This window comes from Callorhinus ursinus, unplaced genomic scaffold (genome assembly GCF_003265705.2).
Source record: "Callorhinus ursinus isolate GAN/ISIS: 27379988/994484 unplaced genomic scaffold, GSC_fseal_2.0 scaffold5, whole genome shotgun sequence".
Taxonomy (NCBI): Eukaryota; Metazoa; Chordata; class Mammalia; order Carnivora; family Otariidae; genus Callorhinus; species Callorhinus ursinus.
This window is the reverse complement of record NW_027397067.1, coordinates 66,971,861-66,991,425: the sequence shown is the minus strand read 5'-3', so window position 1 is coordinate 66,991,425 and position 19,565 is coordinate 66,971,861. Positions and strand designations below refer to the sequence as shown.

Below are 19,565 nucleotides of genomic sequence, written 5' to 3'. Positions count from 1 at the left end.
TCTCTCTCTCTCTCTCTCTCTCTCTCTCTCTCTCTCTCTCTCTCTGTGCGTGCCCTCCCCCCGCCCCATCTTGTTTCGGTTTCCTGCTACTTTTGGTGGCACGTGGTCCCTCCCTGCCGGCAGAACTCGTCCAGCTCGGCCTCCTCCGAAGCCTCCGAAACCTGCCAGTCCGTGAGCGAGTGCAGCTCGCCCACCTCGGTCAGCTCAGGCTCCACCATGGGCGCCTGGGCGTCCACAGAGAAGGTGACCGGCTGGGCCCCCGGCCACTGCGGCAACCCCCCCCCCGCCCACCTGCCGCTGGCCGTCACCGCCGGGACCTGAAACTTGAAATCGACCAAAGGCACACCCAGAGCAGTGCCTTTGGGGACAGAGAGAGGGACAAGGCTGAGGGCTTTTTCTTGAATGGGCGCCGGGCTCCTGAGCCATGACCTTGCCGTCGTCCTGAGGGAGAGGAAGGGGTATATGGGGAACTCGGAGGTGGAAGGCTCCTTCCCAGAACAGTGCCGTGTGCTCATCCATCTCCCCCCTGCCCTCCCAAGCCCCCCTCCCCCACTGTGGCCCCCTTGTCGCCGTAGCCACGCCGCCCGACGGGACCTTCCGCTGCATCAGAGGCTGTGTGCTTTTCTGCCTTTTTGTTTGCTGACCCCTCCTCCCTCTTCACCCCGATTTGGAATCTGCTCCTGAACAGTGTGATGATTTCGGAAACCTAGAAAGAACAGATTTAGTTGACGCTTGACAATGTTTAAATTTGCATAATGAGATGAGCAGATCACGATCACCGTGAAACTCTGCTTCGTTGGCTAAATGATCAAAAACCATTGCGAACGCCACAAATGAAGGACACTGGTCAATTTCCACACTATTCCAGAATGTAGATAAGTTGTGTCCTTGACCGAGCACTTACCTGGTGTCCCACGTGCACTCTGCCCCGTGGCCCTTTCCGCCCCACGGATCATCCACGAGCAGCAGAGCCCCGCCGCTTGTTTGATGGATAAAGGCTCCGGTCCCCTCCTCCCTTGAATGTCAATGCCATCTTGTACCTCCACACTCATCCTGTTATATTAATTTTATTTTCCTTTCTCCCCCCCCCCCTTTTTTTGTTTTGTTTCCAGTTGTCTAACGGGTTTTCTCACTGTAGTTTGCCAAGTGAATCCCATGTGGGGCCCATGGGGGCAAGCCTTTCCCTTCATTGCCCGCCTGCCTCCCGCCTGCTCCCTCGGGTCACCTCTGTCCACCTTCCAGACTTCGCTCATTGTCACACCATTGGGCCCGGCATGTTCCCGTCATCTCAGATCCCTAGCTGGAAGGTTTGTGTCTCTCCTCCCTCCCCTCCTCTCCCTCCGCCCCCTCTCATGGCTCTGTGCTCCCCCCATTCTGTCCCACGATCCCTCATCCTGACCCCCCTCACCCCTCCCTTCCACACTCTGCCTTCCTCCCCATAGAACCCCTCTCCCTAGGAAAGTTCCCACCGGGAAGAACCAAAAAGCAGCAGTTAGATCTGAGGGAGAAATTTCCACGTGGAGCTGAGATGGGAGAGGCTCCCCGTAACGCACCTTCCCTAAGCCCGGGTAGCCGGTAGCGCCAGACGTGGCCGTGTGCAGTTCTGCGCTGCTGGGGGCCGCTGCAGGGTGTCAGTGTTAACAGGGGCTGGGAGCCACTGCCCTCCCCAGCCACGTGCCCCAGACTTCTCCCTCGAGTCCCTTATTGGGCCGTGGCGACAGAACCATAATGCAAACTGTGGGTTGGCTTACCATGCTTTATCTCAAAAGTAAATGCAGACTTTATTTTTTAGTCTCATTTGTTTACTCTCAAAATGTGTTTGCCTTAATACAAAAACAAAGTTTTAAAATGAGTTCCTAGCAAGTCCAATCCTATTCTGAGAGCTGGTGTCCCTGATTTGAATAGTAGGTGACCCCAGACTGTGGCATTTTGAGGTCTCGACTTAATCCCTCACAACTAGTGTGGACCCCTCGTGCTCCTCAAAAATCTGCTGACCCCAGAGGCCTTCCCTCCCTACATGAGGGCCTCAGGGGGGCACATCCCGGGTGCCCTTTGGGGCCCAGTTTCCTGGAGGCGGAGGTTCAGCCTCCGCGGGAGTGGCTGACTCCCGTTAGTGCCCCCTGGTGGCCACTTGGCTCGAGTGAAGCCATTTGGGCTGGAGGAGAGGGGGTCCCTTCAGACACCCGAAGGGAGGGCCTGGTCCCCGGGGCATGTGCTCGCCACTGGCTGGGGCCTTCAGACACCTTAGACAGTTGGTCAGCTGCAGGTGGCTACTAACTAAGAGTCACCCACAGGTACCTGCCTGGTTGGTGAGGGTTTTTCATCATTGGGCAGATGGGAGGAAAGGGGAGGTTCCCGGGGGCGGGGGGGTGCCCGCCCCGCCAAAGGATTTTCCATTCCCTTCTTTGAGAGCCGGGTGAGGACGCAGTAGAAGGGCCTGCTGGCCTGTCGTAGCCCGAGCTTCCCCAGAGGCCAGCTGCCTTCTGTGGGCAGCTGTCCGGAGGGTTCTACAGCCTTCCAGATGGCGGCGGAGGCCTGGGCGCTTGACGGCGTGCCTTCTGCTTAGGACTGGGCCAAGCCAGGACCTTACGATCAGCCTCTGGTGAACACCCTACAGCGCCGCAAAGAGAAGCGGGAGCCGGACCCCAGTGGAGGAGGGCCCACCGCCGCAGGTGGCGCGCCGGCAGCGGCTGACGAAGCTCAGAGACCGCGGAGCATGACCGTGTCAGCTGCCACCAGGGTGACGCTTTTTTTTTTTTTTTTTTAAGATTTTATTTATCTGACAGAGAGACAGCGAGAGAGGGAACACAAGCAGGGGGAGTGGGGGAGGGAGAAGCAGGCCTCCCGCGGAGCGGGGAGCCCGATGCGGGGCTCGATCCCAGGACCCCGGGGTCATGACCTGAGCCGAAGGCAGACGCTTAACGACTGAGCCACCCAGGCGCCCCAGGGGTGACGCTTTTATTCTCTACGGCTGGTTGGACCCCTCTAGACCTGGCTGGTGGCCGTGTGCTGGCCAGCACCGGGGCCGAGTCAGCCCGGCATCTGCAGGGACCTGAGCCCCGTTCCCCCACTCCCTGTTCTATAGTGATTAGAGGGCCCCCAGGGAAGAGCCTGGCACTGAAATCGGACTCAGAACTTTCTAGAGCCTGGGTAGGACCCACAGACGGGTGATTTTCACGGGAGCGGGTTAGGAGTAACACTGAGGCTCCCACTTGAAGTATGCGGAAAGGCTCTGGGGACATGGGACAGGGGACTCACGGCCCTGGTGGCTTGTCTGTGTGTGTGTCGCCTCCCCGCTGCAGCCTGGTGAGGAGATGGAGGCGTGCGAGGAACTGGCGCTGGCCCTGTCGCGGGGCCTCCAGCTGGACACCCAGAGGAGCAGCCGGGACTCGCTGCAGTGCTCCAGCGGCTACAGCACCCAGACCACCACCCCGTGCTGCTCGGAGGACACCATCCCCTCCCAAGGTACGAGGCAGCCCGGGCTTCCCAGCGGGGCTTCCGGAGCAGTGCCGGCTGAGAAGGGGCGGCCTCCCTCCTGGGGGGAGGCAGAAGGGCGGGGAGGCCGCGGAAGCGCAGTGACTGCGCCGGCGGCCTCCTCTTGGAGCGCGTTGGAGCGCTGTCTGTGGTGGTCGGGTCTCCCCGAGCCCGAAGCCCCGGGGTCGGAACCCATTCGCGCCCAGTCCTCCGTGAGCCCTGCCTCCCTCGGCGCCGCGCGCGCCAGCCAGATGGCAGCCCAGGGGCCAGAGGAGATGGGGCGGGCGGCGAGCAATCCGACTTGCGGCCCGTCGCTCAAGGCCTCTCGGACTGCGTGGGTCTCCGGAGGGCCGTTTTGCTGTCCAGGGGGCAGCGGGCGGTGCGTGGAGCCCTCCGGCACGGCGCCTGGCCCCGCGGCCGGTGCTGCGGCGGCACAGACACCCGCCCTGAGCCCCACCGCCCTCGGGCCCCCGGCTGCCGGGACGAAGCGCGCACGCCTCGCGCTGCAGCCCGACTCTGCGCGCGTTTTCGGGGGCTCAGGGCTCGGAGCTCCGATCTCTCTCCTGCCTTTGCCCGACGCGTGACTGAGGGGGGCGGTGAGAGTCCGGCTGAGGCTGGCTCCTCGCGTCCGCTTCTGGACCGGCGGCGGTGTGGCGTTCCTCCTCTCTTCCCGCGCGCCCCCCTTACTCCTCCGGGAGACGCTGGGAGGCGGCGAGCCCGCTGCCGGCGTCCGCTGCCGTCCTGGGGCCCAGGCCTACAGCGGGGAACCGAACGAAGACCCGCCCCGCGGGGACTGCTCAGCCGTCTAGGGCTTCTCAGGATGGTGCAGAGATTGGGGGAGGCTGGGGATGAGGTGGCGGGTAAAGCACCTGGCCTCTTGGGCGTCTTGTTCCTCCGGCACCAAAGAACCGAAAAGCAGAGCTGCTGCGGAGAGTGCTAATCAAATCTTATCATCAGTTTCAGATTATGATTATTTCTCTGTAAGTGGCGACCAGGAGGCGGATCAGCAGGAGTTTGACAAATCCTCCACCATCCCGAGAAACAGCGACATCAGCCAGTCCTACCGACGGATGTTCCAGGCCAAGCGCCCAGCCTCAACGGCTGGCCTCCCCACCACCCTCGGACCTGCTATGGTCACCCCGGGGGTTGCAACCATCCGACGGACCCCTTCCACCAAGCCTTCTGTCCGCCGGGGGACCATCGGAGCCGGCCCCATCCCCATCAAGACCCCCGTGATCCCCGTCAAGACCCCAACCGTCCCAGACCTCCCCGGGGTGTTGCCCGCGCCCCCGGACGGGCCAGAGGAGAGGGGTGAGCACAGCCCCGAGTCGCCGTCTGTGGGCGAGGGCCCCCAGGGTGTCACCAGCATGCCCTCCTCCATGTGGAGCGGCCAAGCCTCCGTCAACCCTCCTCTCCCAGGCCCGAAGCCAGGTATCCCCGAGGAGCACAGACAGGCGATTCCAGAGAGCGAGGCCGAAGACCAGGAGAGGGATCCCCCAAGTGCCAGTGCTTCCCCAGGCCAGATCCCGGAGAGCGACGCCGCAGAGCTGAGCCCGAGAGATACTCCGCAAGGGGAAGACATGCTGAATGCCATCCGAAGGGGCGTGAAACTGAAGAAGACCACGACGAACGACCGCTCAGCCCCTCGCTTCTCGTAGGCTCGCTAGGCTCCCAAGAAACGCTGCCAGTGGGGGAGGGAACTGTTTAATTCATAAAACCTAATTTGTCTCGATCCATTCCAATCTATAATCAGACAAAAGATTTTGTAGGCAACTCAGAATACAGCTCTTTTGAAAGTACTCGACACCTTTAGATAAGAATTAAAAGCAACATATGTAACTGACATAACTTTGATCTTTTAATTTGTAAATATTGACCGTTTTCTTTCTGCACATTTTAATCTTAGTTTCCCTTTTGATTTTTCTGAAGGTGCCAAATTCCATTTAACTTTTTTACAAGTCTTTGTAAAATTTTAAATGCATAATAGGTGGGGGGGTGGTCGGGGCAAGGGGAAACACAAAGTAGTTAATTTCAGAAAAAAGGGTAACTCTACTTAGCCTTTTCTTTTCTCTCTCCTTTTTTTCCTGCAAGCTTTTGTAGATGCATTGTAGTAGTCTGGCTTAGAAGCAAATTCAAGTTATTTTAATGTACAAACAAAATGGATCAAGGGTTAAAAATCTTCATTTACTTGTAGTATGCTCTGGCTGAGAAAAGCAGGAGTAACAGTTGAGCAATATTCAGAGTGAAGTAAATCCGGAAATGGTAGACTGTTGGGATTGGGGGGGAGGGCCGTGGGAGGGGCACACAGTCAACATAGCCGATCCTGTTAACATTTAAGAGTAGCCTCGTAGGTTGAATTTCTAGTAGCTTCATGGTAAATGCATCCGAATAAGCCATACTGGATTGCAGTGTTTGTTTCTGTAGGGTGTTTAAGGACTTCCTTCGTCCCACGATTCCTCTTGACTGCACACAGCACCCACCTCCAGTCCCGTGCATGCTGCCGCCACCAGGTACACCCAGAGCGCCCCCCCCCGCCCCCCTTCAGTTACTCGTCTCTCGTACCCACGTTCATTGAATCCAAATACATCCAAAAAGGGTAAGGCAGTTTTAAAAATGTGAAAACATTTTAAAATGATAGCAGGGAATTCTTAGATATAGCCAATGCCTTTTACTTAACCGTGCCCAGCAGGCTGGGCACGTTGAAAAGCCCAAATCTTTTGAACAAACTCGAGCGGATTTAACAAGGGTAACCAGCTTGGAATCTAGCAACTTGCCAATGTGTTTACCGACCTGGGGGCTTGTTTTTCTTCTCTTCTTTTAAATAAGTGGCAGTTAATTGGCATCATACCAAACATTGAAGAGCGGAGGATTGATTTATTGTCACTGGGAATCTGACCACTATACTGTCCTTTTTTTTGGTATTCTAGGTAATGTTTTTTGGAATGGATTTATGTCTTTTCTTTTTTAAGTGAAAGTTAAATTTGTTCTAATGCCCATTCCCTAAAGCCAACAGAGATTTGTAGATTTAAAGGGATCTTGTTTGGAGAAGACATGTTCAAAAAGACCAAGCAAGCCCCTTAGCACTCGGGTCAGTTTCTCTTGAAGAAACCGGAGCTTGGTGGGTCCCGCAGACCCTGCAGGTTTCTGTTGGCTCTAATCTTCAATTACATAACCTTATGCTTTAATACCTAACTGCATTGGGTGTGAGAGTAACGTACCTGTACAGTCACTGTTCTATATATTAACATTTAACACTGCTGTGATTGCTCAAGGGCATTTTATGTTACGGCTTTAAAGCAAAGGCATGATTATTAGAAACTATTTAAGCTTTTTTTCCTTTGAAAAACAAGCTCCTTCTACAGAATATAAGGAACAGTAGTGCCTGTGGTTTAGCCCACCAATCTTGATGACTAAAAGTAGCTGATGCATTGTGCATATGATGCTTGAGATGGTTTTTGCAAAAGCAGAAATCACTGCAAGGTAATTACGATAGATAAAAAGTGGTCTTTTAAACCTTGGAAATAAATGGATGTAACTGTACCTTGGTACAGCTTTTCACTTGTTTAGTTTTTAAACGTTAGTATAATCTGAATAAATTTAATATAAAATGTTGCCAAATTCAATGTAGAAAGAATGTGACAACACATCTTGGGTAGTTCTGTTTGTGTTTTTGCATATTGTAAAAGCAGTGTCACAGCTAAAAATAAAGAAATCGTTTCTAAAGGTAAATTATTGTGGTTTAGTTGCTAGTTTGTACTGAGAGTTGACCTCTCCCTGTGGTTTTTTTGTTCTAAACTTGTATAAATAACAACTGTGTAATGTGTCTCCCTTCTACCTTGTAACAATTGCTTCAGCCTACATTATAAATAAAGAACCACTAGAAAAAGTCCTGGATGTCAAGACTTATTAAAATTCAGTTGCAAGTCTCCATCAACTATTAGGAGATGCACTGAGACTCCGACTGTGCTTACTTAGGAAACCGAAGAGAACATTACTTCTGGGATGGCCCTGGGTCCTAAGTACACTAGCAGCCTCCACTCGTCAACTGTCTGAACGTAATTCTGTTGAGTTATCACCAACTAAAAGCCAATGGGTTTGGTTGATGGTTTTAAAAATGGCTCTACCTTTTAAAGACGCTTCTTCCAACACTTAAGAGTCCCGCTGTCCCCTGCCTGGGAGTCCGCAGACCATCCAAGCTACGGTAGAGAGGCAGAGCTGGAAAACCGTCCCGGGGAAGCTTCACCCCAGCCCCCAAAGCTCCGCTCTCGAGCGAAGCCCGTGAACTCCAGGCCGATTCGTTGAGTAGGTGCTGCTTAGAGTTAACCTTTTCATCACACTAAGATGTCATTCCTGGCATCTTTACAAAACCAAAGAGGTTTTCTCAAGTCCTCAGGATTTGCATACCTTCTCTTGACTTCATATTCCTCCCAGTCACTGAGCCTTCAAATAGGGTTTGTTCAACTAAAATCCTCAGAGTAAATCTTGTATCTGGTTCTGCTGTTTTCCCTGATAACACGTGCTAGCAACAGGACTCCCTGGGGCAGAGGACCCTCGGCCACGCTTCCCGTACTTCCCCGCGCAAGTGGGAAGAGACGGCGGGGGCACAGGCGCTTGGCGTCGTGCAGACCCTCGGAAGAACACAGCAGTCATACCGTGTTGAGTTACTTTTATTAGGGCAAGTGTGTCTACGTACTGTAAACTATTTCACTTGCAAGCGCGACTGGCTGGTGGGGTGTTTCCCTGTCCCTCTACATGGGCCGCTCCCGGGGCCTGGTCACAACGTTCCACCACAGCGGGGGCAGATCACCTTCCTTCCGGGCGGGGGGCAGAGCTTCAGTGCTGGGACCACCAGCTGGGGTTTCCTCCTGCAGCTGCTTAACCTGGAAAGGGGGAAGGGAGGAACCATTAGGGTCGAACTGACTGGAAAATCTGCTGCGGGGTTTTTTAGATATACCTGCGTTATGTTTACACCCACAGTTTAACTCAGAAAAACAATTCTCCTTAAAGGTTTTCCCATTCTTAAAGCAGCAAAGCTGAGAAACCCTCCCACCCCATCTCTTACTCGCACTGCAAAACTGTGACCATTCCCAGTCCCATTCCCTTTGTTATGATCCCCTACCTGTACCCTCTAAAAAAATATTTTTATGTCTCAGCTAAGTGCTCTCCAAAAGCACCATTAGGAAACCTTAATTCATATGTATTAGAGATGTTCATTTTAAAGCCTCCCCACCCCCCAACAGCAACCAGGACAAGAAATCCCATGAAATCCCATGTGAAGATGTGCTCTGTGCTGCCTGATCCCGCCCACCCGCCGCAGGTTCCAGTGATCTTCAGGACTATCACTGTCCCCAGAGAAGAGGACACGTAAGGGACCCCCTCCCCAGATAATGGTTTTCGAAAGCTTCCTCCAGAAAACTCAATTCTGGATCGTGGGTGACCCGAGTCTCCAGCGTGTGTGCTGTTTAATGACGGCAGTGAGACGAACGAGGGAAGGAAGGGGTTCGTGGAGAGGAGGGGGTCATCCGGCACCAACCGAAGAGCAAACCTGCTGCTCTCCACGGACAAACACACCTCCTGTTTCCAAAGGAGGAGACGTTTCTTAGCAAGCACTGCCCTCCTTGGTCACAATGACCCTCCTTTCACTCCACCTGGGCCAACAACTTCTGCGGTCAACATCCTGGACCTTATCACCAGAACCCATATAACTTTCAAATTATATACAACCTAAAATAACACAGAAGTCATGAATCAGGGGCGCCTGGGTGGCTCTGTCGGTGAAGTGTCTGGCTCTTGGTTTTGGCTCAGGTCGTGATCTCAGGGTCCTGGGATCAAGCCCCACATGGGGCTCTGCCCTGAGCAGGGAGCCTGCTCGAGGATTCTCTCCCTCTGCCCCTCCCCCAGCTCGAGTGCGCGCTCTCTAAATCTTAAAAAAACAATCGTGACTCAAATATCCCACTCTCTAACCACCGAAGCCCTCTCCAGCTCATGTGCTTAAATGTCCCCTTGAAAATGCTTTTTGAAACGCAGAAATTGCCAGTTCACAGATTCTCTGACCCAATTTGTCCTTCTCTGCATCAGCCTCCTGACTCCGTGCCTGCTTTAGCCGCTTCCATCCCATCATGACGATCACTCCCGTTTGAATAACCTCTAGTCTCTTGACACCCTCCACTGGACACACCACACCACCCACCTCCCAGACCTCACCCAGGCAGCTGGTTATTGCTAGAAAGAAAAACCTGCTGCAACAAACCGATGTCACAACACACTCATTATTCCCAACTTCAAATGGGCCTTCACCACTACCTGGCAATCCTATTATTATTCCCAGCGAGCTCATCCTCTGCCGTGACTCCCACACCTTCTCCACATTCTCCAAAACAGGCTGCGCCCACTTCACGCCTTTTCCCTCTTTGCTAAAACAGAGAAGCTGTCACCTAGAACTCTCACTTTCCCATCGTCCAAGCTTCTAGCCCGGACGTGTGTACGTGCACCGGCCGTGTAATTCTAGTGGAGGAAGAACCCGTTCTCCGTTCAGAGGCCCTCGCACAGGCGTGGGATCCCGTCGCTCTTCTCCAGAGCCTTCCCCCTTGACCTCTTCCACCCTGCTTCAACACTGTCCATTTCTCCCTCGCCCCGAATCTTCTCTCAGCACACACGCATCATTTCTTACCTTAAAAAGAAAATAATGCCTTGGCCTCCAGTTACTGTTCCAGCGAAACTTCTCAAGAATTCCCCGCCCCCCGTCTTCTGTCTCTTACATTCTGCTCACTCTTACCCTCCAGAAGAGGCTCTCCAAGGTCACGGATGCCCTTCCTACAGCCACAGTCCGTGGGCATTATTTCCGGTCCTCACTCTAGTCCACCTTTTAGCAACTTTCAGCAAAGATGACCACCCCTGACCGGCTGTTCCTGAAACCCTTTCTCGTGGCTTGGCCTCGCCGTCACCCCTCTCCCCTTGGGGGGTGCTTTGCTGCCTCCTTCCCTCACCTCCACAAGTGGGAGCGCCTGTGACTTTTCTGCTCTCTCTCCTCTCTCTTAAGGATCTCCTTCATTTCCACGGCTTTTAAAACAATGGATAACTCACAAATTTGTTTCGAGCTCAAATCTCTCCTCTGAGTTCCAGGCTCCTACACCCAAAGTCGCCTATTGACATCTCACTTGGGTGTCTCACAGCATTCTCAAATTTAACAAATTTAAAACCAAACACTTACTTGTCCCCCGACACCTGTTTTATCTTTCTTTTTTTTTTTATTTATCTGAGAGAGAGACAGAGAGAGAGAGAGAGAACATGCAGGGGCAGGGGCAGAGAAGCAGACTCCGCACTGAGCGTGGAGCCGGACATGGGGCTCCATCTCACAACTCTGAGATCACGACCTGAGCAGAAATCGCGAGTCAGATGTTTTAACAGAGTGGTGCCTGTTTTTCCCTCTTCTTCATCTTCATGAACCATCACCAGACTCCAGGTGTTAACGTGGATCTCATTCTCGATTCCTCCCTGTCCCTCATGCCTCCCCCACAGCCAGTCAGCCTTCATATCCCGCCAAATGATACCCTGAATTGATTTCTTTCCCTCTTCACTGCAGCCCCCCACCCCGTGCTGGCTGCCATAATCTTCTGACCAAACTGCAACCACCCCAAATTGGTCTCTCCACTTCTCCTCTTGCCCTCTCCAATATACTCTTCACACTACAGTGAAGCTGAGCTTTTAAAAATGTAAATCAGACCCACGAATGAAAAATGTCCAAGACGCTGGCGGAGAGGAAAGTTCAGGGACCGGAGGGTACGGAAGACGGTCAGGCGGAGGACTGAGGAGAAGGAGGGGAGAAGCAAAACCAAGGAGCAGAAAACCCAAAGAGACCAGCGACACCCTGTCACCCGTTTGCAAGAAGCCTGTCAAGGTCACGTTTACATTCAGAAATGCAAGTATATCTGAGAGGCAAGGGGCCGCAGTAACTGTCGTAACTGGACTCTGGACTTCTGCACCTGGGGAACAGAACCTGAGCCCCTTCCAGGCGCGGACCATGTGGGCCAAGCTGTGAAGCGAAAGGCAGGGAAGACTCACCTCCCGCTCCCAGCTTTCCATCCGCAGCTTCTTCCACTGCTCTCTCTTGGCAAAGTAATCAGGATACATCGCCTTCTCGGAGGGATGCCAGTCATCTAAGCACCACTCGGGCACCTGTCGGGAGGGGAAATCACTGCCATCAGCCCACAGGAGGTGCAGGCATGCCGCCTGCAGGGCCTGCTCAGGAGGCAGAAGGCAAAAATGACGGTGTATTTTTATAACCACTGCAAGCATCAGATGTTTCAGGCGCTGCAAAACGACCAGCGGAAGGTGAGCTCACACCGACACAAAGAACGGCTCAGAGCCAGAGCCAAGGGCTGAGAAACCTCAAGGTCAGTTTGGAGATAGCTGGCACCGATCCTCCCTGATCTGCATTCTCTAATTACGCAGAGCAGCTTGACGCGGCGCGGGACTGTTACCTGTAATTGCTCCAAAATACTAAGCACCAATCCGAACTGGTTAACTTTAAGATCCCAAAATGAGTTATATACCAAGTAATTTAGCACACTGCTTTGCCAAAAAGATACTGCCAGCCCTTGGCGCTGAATTCAGAAAGACAAAGCAACAAGAATGTCACCTGGGACAGGGAAAATGGGACACCTGCAAATAGAAAAGTATTTACCACTGGCAGGAAAGAACTTTGCCTAGCTGCCCCTAACGGGACAAGCGGATTTGGGGCTGAGGTCTGGGACGGGAGAAAGAAGGTCTGCCTCTCCGAAGGCAGTCACCACTGCAGTGCTCACCTACCTTGTAACACTCATATCTCTCATAGGAGGTCCCTCCCGGAGACTCAGGGAAGATGTATGGCTGAGGATGCTGATTGTGCCAGAATTCTTCCTCCGCCGCCCTCAGCAGTTGGGTGGCCTTCACCATGTCCTTCTCATTCTTATGTTCTTCAAACCGAGCTCTCATCAAACAAGCAAAGTACCGGTATTTGTCCCTTTAACCAAAATCGTTTTGGAGATTAGAAATGTTATCCACTCAGCTGAGCAGGATTACTGTCTGACAAGAGGCTGGACTTCTACTGACGTCCTCTGAATGTGTAGCGCAACTACCTGGAAGCACCCCAGACCCTGCCAATGAAGCAGCCACATCAATATGACTGCCTCCTCAGCAGTCCCCCACACGGCGGCAGCAGCAAAAAAAAAAAAAATACTGTATTAAACACAACCTAACCACTTTCCTCCCTCTCTCTTCCAAAAAAGGAATGCTGATTCAAACACACACACAAAAAGATAATTTGCAAGAGAGAAAAACTAGAGCCTCTGTCAGATCATTCAACACTCATTGAATGACAACTTACTGAGATTCCTCCTACCTTGTGCTAGGCACTGTGCTAAATTCTGGAGATACAAAGGTGAGTGGGAAGGGAGGTGTTACTCAGTGGAAACAGTATTGCTTGAATCACACAGATCTGGGTTTGAATCCTAATTCTGACACTAACTGCACGACTGTAGGCAAGTTCAGGTCAGGTTCTAGAAGAAACGGAAGGCAGAGATCATTTGGCTTCGACAATAATCCAAGCCACAGATGAGAGGGGCCTGAAGCAGGCACCTGTGATGGTAGGAGACCGGAGAGAAACGTTTACATTACAGAATTGAGAGTGTCTGCTAAAATCAGATCGTTTCAGACTAAATCTTAGTTTACTAGCTGTGTAATCTGGGTCAATTAATGTCTTTAGGCCATGGGTTCCTCTACAAAAGTGTTAGTAACAGTATCTAGATCTTCCAAAGTATCCTAAAGATTTGAGGAGTTAAAACATATCAACACACTTCAGACAGATGCCTGGTACCTCCTCTGCTCAATGTCAGTTACAATATTATTACACTGTGGAGAGAATTTACAAATATCAGTGTCCAAATACACACTGCACACAAGCACATGTGTCACTGGCATCGGAATGAGTACGGAGTACTTAAGAACGACTCTAAGACTTAAAGCTGAGTGACTGAATTACTAATCAATGCCATTAGCTGAGACAGGGAATTAAGGAAGAAAATCAAAATGAGGTAAAGACTTTGGTTTTAAGGCATTAAGACAAGCTGAGTTTCAGAGAACTGTAGGTTATCTAACAAATAAATGGAAAACAGCTCTAGAGACAAGTGAGCCTAGGTGGTAACTCAAGTCCCAGCATTAGATGAGGCTGTCCAAAGCATATACACCACCACCAAGGACCTGGGACGGAACCATGGAGAATAGCACGAGGAACAAATGGATGAAGAAAAGTCCTGGGAGAGGACGTCAGTGAGACTTAAAAACCACTGAGTCAGTGTTATCATACGAGTTGCTTTCAACTTCTCCTCCAGGACTATGGATTTTAATATTCCCAGATGCAGTTCAGTGTTATCTGAATTCTTGACAGCTCAGCTTCCTTCATCTTTATAAGATTGGTCATTCTCTTATCTATTTGTTTACATGTCCATCTTCCCCATTAATCCGTGAGCTCCTATAGCTGAGAAAGAGGACTTACTGGTTTTTTTTATTCAGTAGCCAGCATAGAACCTGAGTTGCAAATTTTGACAGATGACCGAATGAGGAAAAATCAGGGAAGAAACTAACAACGTTACAATGAACCTGGCCATCTTTCTGTCTAGCAAAGAGAAGTAGGTCAATGACTTTCCAAGAATCACAAATACGCAATGTGGGCTTTAAGGATATCCTCCACAACTTTTCCAGACCTACTTAGTTTCCCATCGTTTAGAGGTTTCCCCCAGAAGCCCTGCTCCTGAGACTAGGCTTTCGGACTCCTATGAGGCAGCGGAGGCCCAGGATCCACACACATGCACTGCCTTCAGGTAACGAAAATCTATGTGTTTTAAGACTGTCCTAAGACTACTCTCAGATGGAGAGAAGAGAACGACGTGGCTGGTAAAGAATTATGTGGATGTGAAAATAGTGGAAAGGGCTGAAGCTAAAAAGAGGAAAGTTGACTGGAGAAGTGGGAGACTGGTGATGCTCTGGGGTTAGCACCGGAGTTTTAATCCTGGCCCGGCCACTCACCAGCTCTAGGACCTTGGCAAGTTACTCTCCATGCCCATTTTCTTACTTGTAAATTAAGGCTAAATAATCCCTAACTCCTGGAGTTGTTATGGGGACTACAGAAAACAATGCACATATTCCTGCTGCTAATATTAGCAACAAGAAGGTCTAGAAGAAAGCTCTTATACAGTGAGCGCTGCACGCACAACTAGAGTTTTAGGCACTTTCCTTTATTTCATTTAATCGTCAGGCAACCCTCTGCGCTGGTCCTGCGTCGCTCTTCCTGAACAGAAAACTGAGGCCTGGGCCAGATAAGCAACTCTTCAAGGTCTCGCAGCTAGAAGCGACGAAGCGTGGATTTGAACCCGGGTCTATGGCCACCTTCCCACTTCGTCCCCCATGTCCTTGAGCCGCTCGGTCCCTCAAGGCCACTCAGCCTCTGTGAGGATCCCCGGGGTCACCTCCCCGAGCCCCAGCTCTCCCTCTCCCACCTGTGGACGCAATACGACTCCAGGTGGCGCAGCGCCCGCTTATAAAGCCGCAACACCTTCTGCTGGTGGGTCAGGTAGGCACCCGGCCCGCAGAACGCCATGACGACCCGCTTCCTCCAGCGGCCGCGGGGGTTCCCGGGAAGCCGGAGGCTGGGCCTAGGGGCGGGGCAGCCGGAAGGGCGGGGCGACGGCGACTACTTCCGCTTCCGCCGGGGAGGACACCGTGCTGCTAACATGAGTCGCTTCAAGTTCGTGGGTAAGCGTCTTCTCGGTTCTTGGGCTTTTCGGACCACCCACGGGCGTCGCTTACCGCAGCCAGGGGCCCAGGACTTGAGCTCTCTGGCTTTCTGAAGGTCGAGAGGGCACTCAGTGGAAGAGGGCGCGGGGAGGCTTCTGGGTGCCGTTAATACTCTGCTTCTCCGCCTGGGTGCTGGTATCACACATCTGTGAAAATTAACGAGCTGTACAATGATGTATGCTCTTTTCAGCGTATGTGTCGTATTCAGCAAAAAGAAAAAAAGGAAGCAAAAGTAGGCCAAAAAAAGAGGCCACTCACCATATTCCCCTCCATCCCATGTGCACCTCCCGCCCCTTCCCCTCTCGGTGTCGGACCCGTTGACTCACTAATTCGTGCGTTCATAGCACAGTTATTGAGCGCTCCTGGGGGGCCAGGCACCGGCTAGGAACACAGGGCGCAAAGACCCGGCCCCTGATCTGCTGGCATCACCATCTGGTGCAGGAACTGGAGGACACAAATAGTGGGGAGAAAAACAAGTTCTTTTACTTGGCAAGAACAATAATCTGTTCACCATCAGTAGAACAAGAGGGGGTAAGATGCGACAGGAACCAAAGGGATAAGAGTATTTACTACCAGGCACATGGGAAAAGCTGGAGAGCTAGGATTGGAAGGGTAACTTGGGACTCAAAGGTCTGGCTGAGTTTACTTTTACTGTGTGTAGAGTGGAGCTTCGCTGAAGGCTTTCAGCCTTTCTTCATCAAGTAAATCATGCAGTGCCAGTTATGTACCAGGAACCTGGGGCTGTGTGTTACAACAGTGTGATTCTTGTCTTTGTGGCGTTTCCAGCTACTTGAAGGTGGGAAAGGGCAATGACCACCACATCTCTGCTTTAATAAGGCGGTCCTGATAGTTACTGTAGGTTCTGTGGGGGGAGGGGGAGAGATGGGGAAACATTTCCGAGCTTGAACTAGGGAAGTGGAAAAGGGAGAGAGAGAAGAGATGTACATATGCAGCATTTGGCAGCTGTGTTTATGGAAGTAAGGGAGCATGAACAGTCAGATAGATGACTCAGAGTTGGGATAAATACCTAAATATGAAATGGAAGGATGATCAGTTTGGCAGTGGGTAGGAGACGTAGCGAGATCCATGTGGATTAGGTTAAGTTTGAGAGTCTTACAGGACATCCAGCTGGAAACATTTGCTGGGCAATTGGAAATGTAGTCTTAGATCTGAGAGTTATTTTAAGCGATATTTTTTCCACAGACTTTGTGCTAACTTTTTGGAACTATGAAAGATACGAGTGGTGCAGTTATTTTTCAGACTAGAGAGAGATGTACAAAGCAAGTGCAGGGGAGAATGTTTTCAGTGCCACAAAAGAAGTTTAAAAATGCTGTGGGAGAGCCAGGGGTTGGGGTTGGGGTGTAGTCCTCAGTAGTTGTAGGTGTGGTGTCTATCTGCTTCTCTTCTCCAATCTGTGATATAATTAGTGGGGGAGATGGGCTAAGGGCCATGAGAGATTCCCCAAGGAAAAGACAGCTTATTATTTGTGATATAAAACGAAATCCCTGCCTCCAGTCATGTCTCCTTAAATGCATCATACATACAGCCTTCAGTGTGGTCTGTGTAAAAATCAACTACAGTTTTCTTCTGCTTCCAGTCCTTCAGTTACTGTCCCAGGATAGCTGAAGTACCTTGACACAGCATACAAAACCGATCCGTGTTCTGGTCCTGCCCTCTGTTCCAGCCTCATCCTTTTTATCTTTGACAAACACTTGGACATGCTGTTTCTTGCCTTGGACAAGGTTTTAGAGTGGCAGTTCGGGACCGTAATGTCACTTTTGCCCCTAATATCTCACTGACTACCTTCTTGCTTGGTTGATTTTTACTTGCAAGAGCAGACTTCCTAACTCTACCCTTTGACGCATTATTTTATAATTAAATATTTATGTGTCTTTCCCACTAGACCACACACTCTTAAGGCAAATACTCCGTAGTGTTTGTTTCCCAGGGACTTAGTACAGTGATGGTCAGTGGAAGTATGAATGAATGGGTAAAACAATATACGTAGTTTTAGTACCATGGTGATAAGAAAATTGATAAAGGAATTTGAACCTTTTGGTAAGATGAGTTCGGAAAGACTTCTTGAAGGTGCGTTTATTTTGAATACATTTTTTTTCCTACTCTCTTGAGATAGCCGGTGTTAAACTTTTTAAGTCTGTCCTTCCCTAGTTGTTTAATAGATTTATGCGTAGAAGGAAGCATATTCCAGGGGTGGTGGGGTGGCAGCAGTGATGGGTAACTAACTCTTGATGCATTTACATTTCTTCGGATGTTTTGTGTTCATCTTTGAAATAATATAGTGCCCTTTTTAAATTAAGATACTTTATCCCCTAAGTCTTCCGAAGTAAAATTGAAACTCCATGAAATCTCGAAGTGTTACATACTCTGTGGAACACCCATAATTTTGTTTGTTTTTTAGAGGATTGATTTATTTTAGAGCCCGAGAGTATGCGTGCTCAAGTAGGGGGAGGGGCAAACGGAGAGGGAGAGAGAATCCTCAAGCAGACTCCCTGCTGAGTGCGGAGCCCCAAGTGGGGCTCGATCCCAGGACCCTGAGATCATGACCTGAACCCAAACCAAGAGTTGGAAGCTTAACTGACTGGGCCACCAGGTGTCCCGGAACACCCCTAGTTTGAGAAGCGCGGCTTTAGATGATTCCTAGTTTAGCAGTCCCCGTCCCCCTCCATGAGCCAATGAGAGAGCAGCTGACAGTATTTAGTAGCATAACTATCCCTTCGGGCCATCCAGCTTTTCGGTACCTAGGATTAATCTGTAGTTGTCTTTTTTCAACAGGATTCTGATCCTGCCCTGTGGCCCTAGAAGCAAGCCAGTTGGGGCTTTTGGCCACCTTTTTTGTATAAATTCCATTTCTCTAGGGATTGGATCGTATTTCCTATGTCTTCGATTCCCTTAAGCAACCCAGTCATTCGTTCACTTTAAAGTATTTACTGTGAAAGTATTTACTGAGTCTCTACTGTGTGCCATCCCGTGTGCTAAATGCTAGGAAGCAGTGGTGGTCAGAAACTAGGTCACATCTCGTGGTGGAGACCGCCGCATGAATGCACTAAAGGCTTTACCACAGTTACAGAGATGAGGGCACTGAAGAAAGGGAGCATGGTCCTCTGGGTATTTGTGAGGAACAAAACAGTCTGGCAGGTCAGAAAAGGTTTCCTTGAGGAAGTGACACTTGGACTGAGCTCTGAAAAATTGAGTTCAGTAGGCCAAGAAAGGCAGAGGGTTCCAAACAGAACAGCCTGTGCAAACATCCTGTGGCAAGAGGATACATGGTCCTTTTGAGGAACTGAAAAAATGACCAGTGGGTCTGGAACAGAGAGAAATGGGGAAGGGGCTGAGAGGGTGGGAGGATGGTACAGAATGAGCTAAAGAGATTAGCAGAGCCAAGGTCCTACCCTGTTAGGACCTTGATTCTCATCCTAATAGTGAGAAGTCCAGTTAAGAGTGTCACGATCTGATTTATGAATGAAAGAAACCATGGGTCGGGTGGAGAGCAGAACAGAAGGGGAGTCAAAGTGGCGTTTGGGCCAGAGTTGGCCGACTGGAGTCTTATGGTAGGGGGGAGGCGGAAAGAAGTGCACGGGTTTGATAGACTGGGAGGTAAAATCCACCTACTTGGTAAGTACACCTTGAGAGAGAAGCTGATGTTATAGATTGCCTTAGTCCATTTGGGCTGTTAGAAGAGAATATTGCAGATGGAGTGACTTATAAATAAGAAATGTATTTCTTGCAGTCTGGAGGCTGGGAAGTCCATGGTCAGGGCACTAGCATGTTTGCGTTCTGGTGAGTACCCCCTTCCTGGTTTCTAGCTGCTGCCTTCTCATTGTGTCCTCATGTGATGGAACGGGCAAGGGGCCTCTCTGGAGCCTCTTTTATAAGGTGGTCGTGTCCAAAACAGTATCCAATCCAGAGCCACATATTTGGATGCCCTTAAGTTTTATATCTAGTACAGAGGTTGGCCAACTTTTCCCTTAAGGGCCGTATAGTATGTATTTTTTATTTTGTGGACCATATGATCACTACCGCAAATACTCTGATCTTGTCACTCAAAAGCAGGCATAGACACTATATAAACAGATGGGTGTGGCTGTGTTCCAGTAAAACTTTTTGGACACCGAAACTTGAGTTTCTTATAATTTTTAGGTTTCACAAAATCCTATTATTGTTTTGATTCCTTCCCCCCCCCGCCCCCAGCTATTTAAAAATGTAAAACCATTTTTAGCTCAGGGGCAAAGAAAGATAGGGGT

At 50.7% G+C, this 19,565-nt stretch overlaps 3 protein-coding genes across 16 annotated transcripts in view; 2 read left to right on the top strand and 1 right to left on the bottom strand.

Moving 5' to 3' along the window:
• MTSS1 (MTSS I-BAR domain containing 1) overlaps window positions 1–7,361 on the top strand; it is a 162,769-nt gene extending 155,408 nt beyond the window's left edge. For 2 of the 8 annotated variants that reach the window (XM_073893188.1, XM_073893189.1), the window contains exons 11-15: window positions 124–243; window positions 1,113–1,307; window positions 2,567–2,740; window positions 3,303–3,465; window positions 4,432–7,361. In XM_073893188.1, the coding sequence (XP_073749289.1) occupies window positions 124–243; window positions 1,113–1,307; window positions 2,567–2,740; window positions 3,303–3,465; window positions 4,432–5,132 (1,353 nt within the window). In that variant the 3' untranslated portion in view covers window positions 5,133–7,361. The remainder of the gene's footprint in view (window positions 1–123; window positions 244–1,112; window positions 1,308–2,566; window positions 2,741–3,302; window positions 3,466–4,431) is intronic. The other 6 variants (XM_073893192.1, XM_025871100.2, XM_073893191.1 and 3 more) reach the window with 4 other exon arrangements.
• Window positions 7,362–8,123: 762 nt separating this feature from the next.
• Window positions 8,124–15,753, bottom strand: NDUFB9 (NADH:ubiquinone oxidoreductase subunit B9). Its single transcript, XM_025871094.2, has 5 exons — window positions 15,630–15,753; window positions 15,006–15,449; window positions 12,283–12,475; window positions 11,536–11,649; window positions 8,124–8,354 (listed from the first exon to the last, which is right to left on the bottom strand). The coding sequence occupies exons 2-5, from the start codon at window positions 15,104–15,106 to the stop codon at window positions 8,223–8,225; spliced, it is 540 nt and encodes a 179-aa protein (XP_025726879.1). The 5' UTR covers window positions 15,107–15,449; window positions 15,630–15,753; the 3' UTR covers window positions 8,124–8,222.
• Window positions 15,162–19,565, top strand: part of TATDN1 (TatD DNase domain containing 1) — a 42,375-nt gene continuing 37,971 nt past the window's right edge. For 4 of the 7 annotated variants that reach the window (XM_073893196.1, XM_025871088.2, XM_073893194.1 and 1 more), the window contains exon 1: window positions 15,182–15,261. In XM_073893196.1, the coding sequence (XP_073749297.1) occupies window positions 15,240–15,261 (22 nt within the window). In that variant the 5' untranslated portion in view covers window positions 15,182–15,239. Of the gene's footprint in view, window positions 15,262–19,565 lie in introns of all 7 variants that reach the window. The other 3 variants (XM_025871085.2, XM_073893193.1, XM_025871092.2) reach the window with 3 other exon arrangements.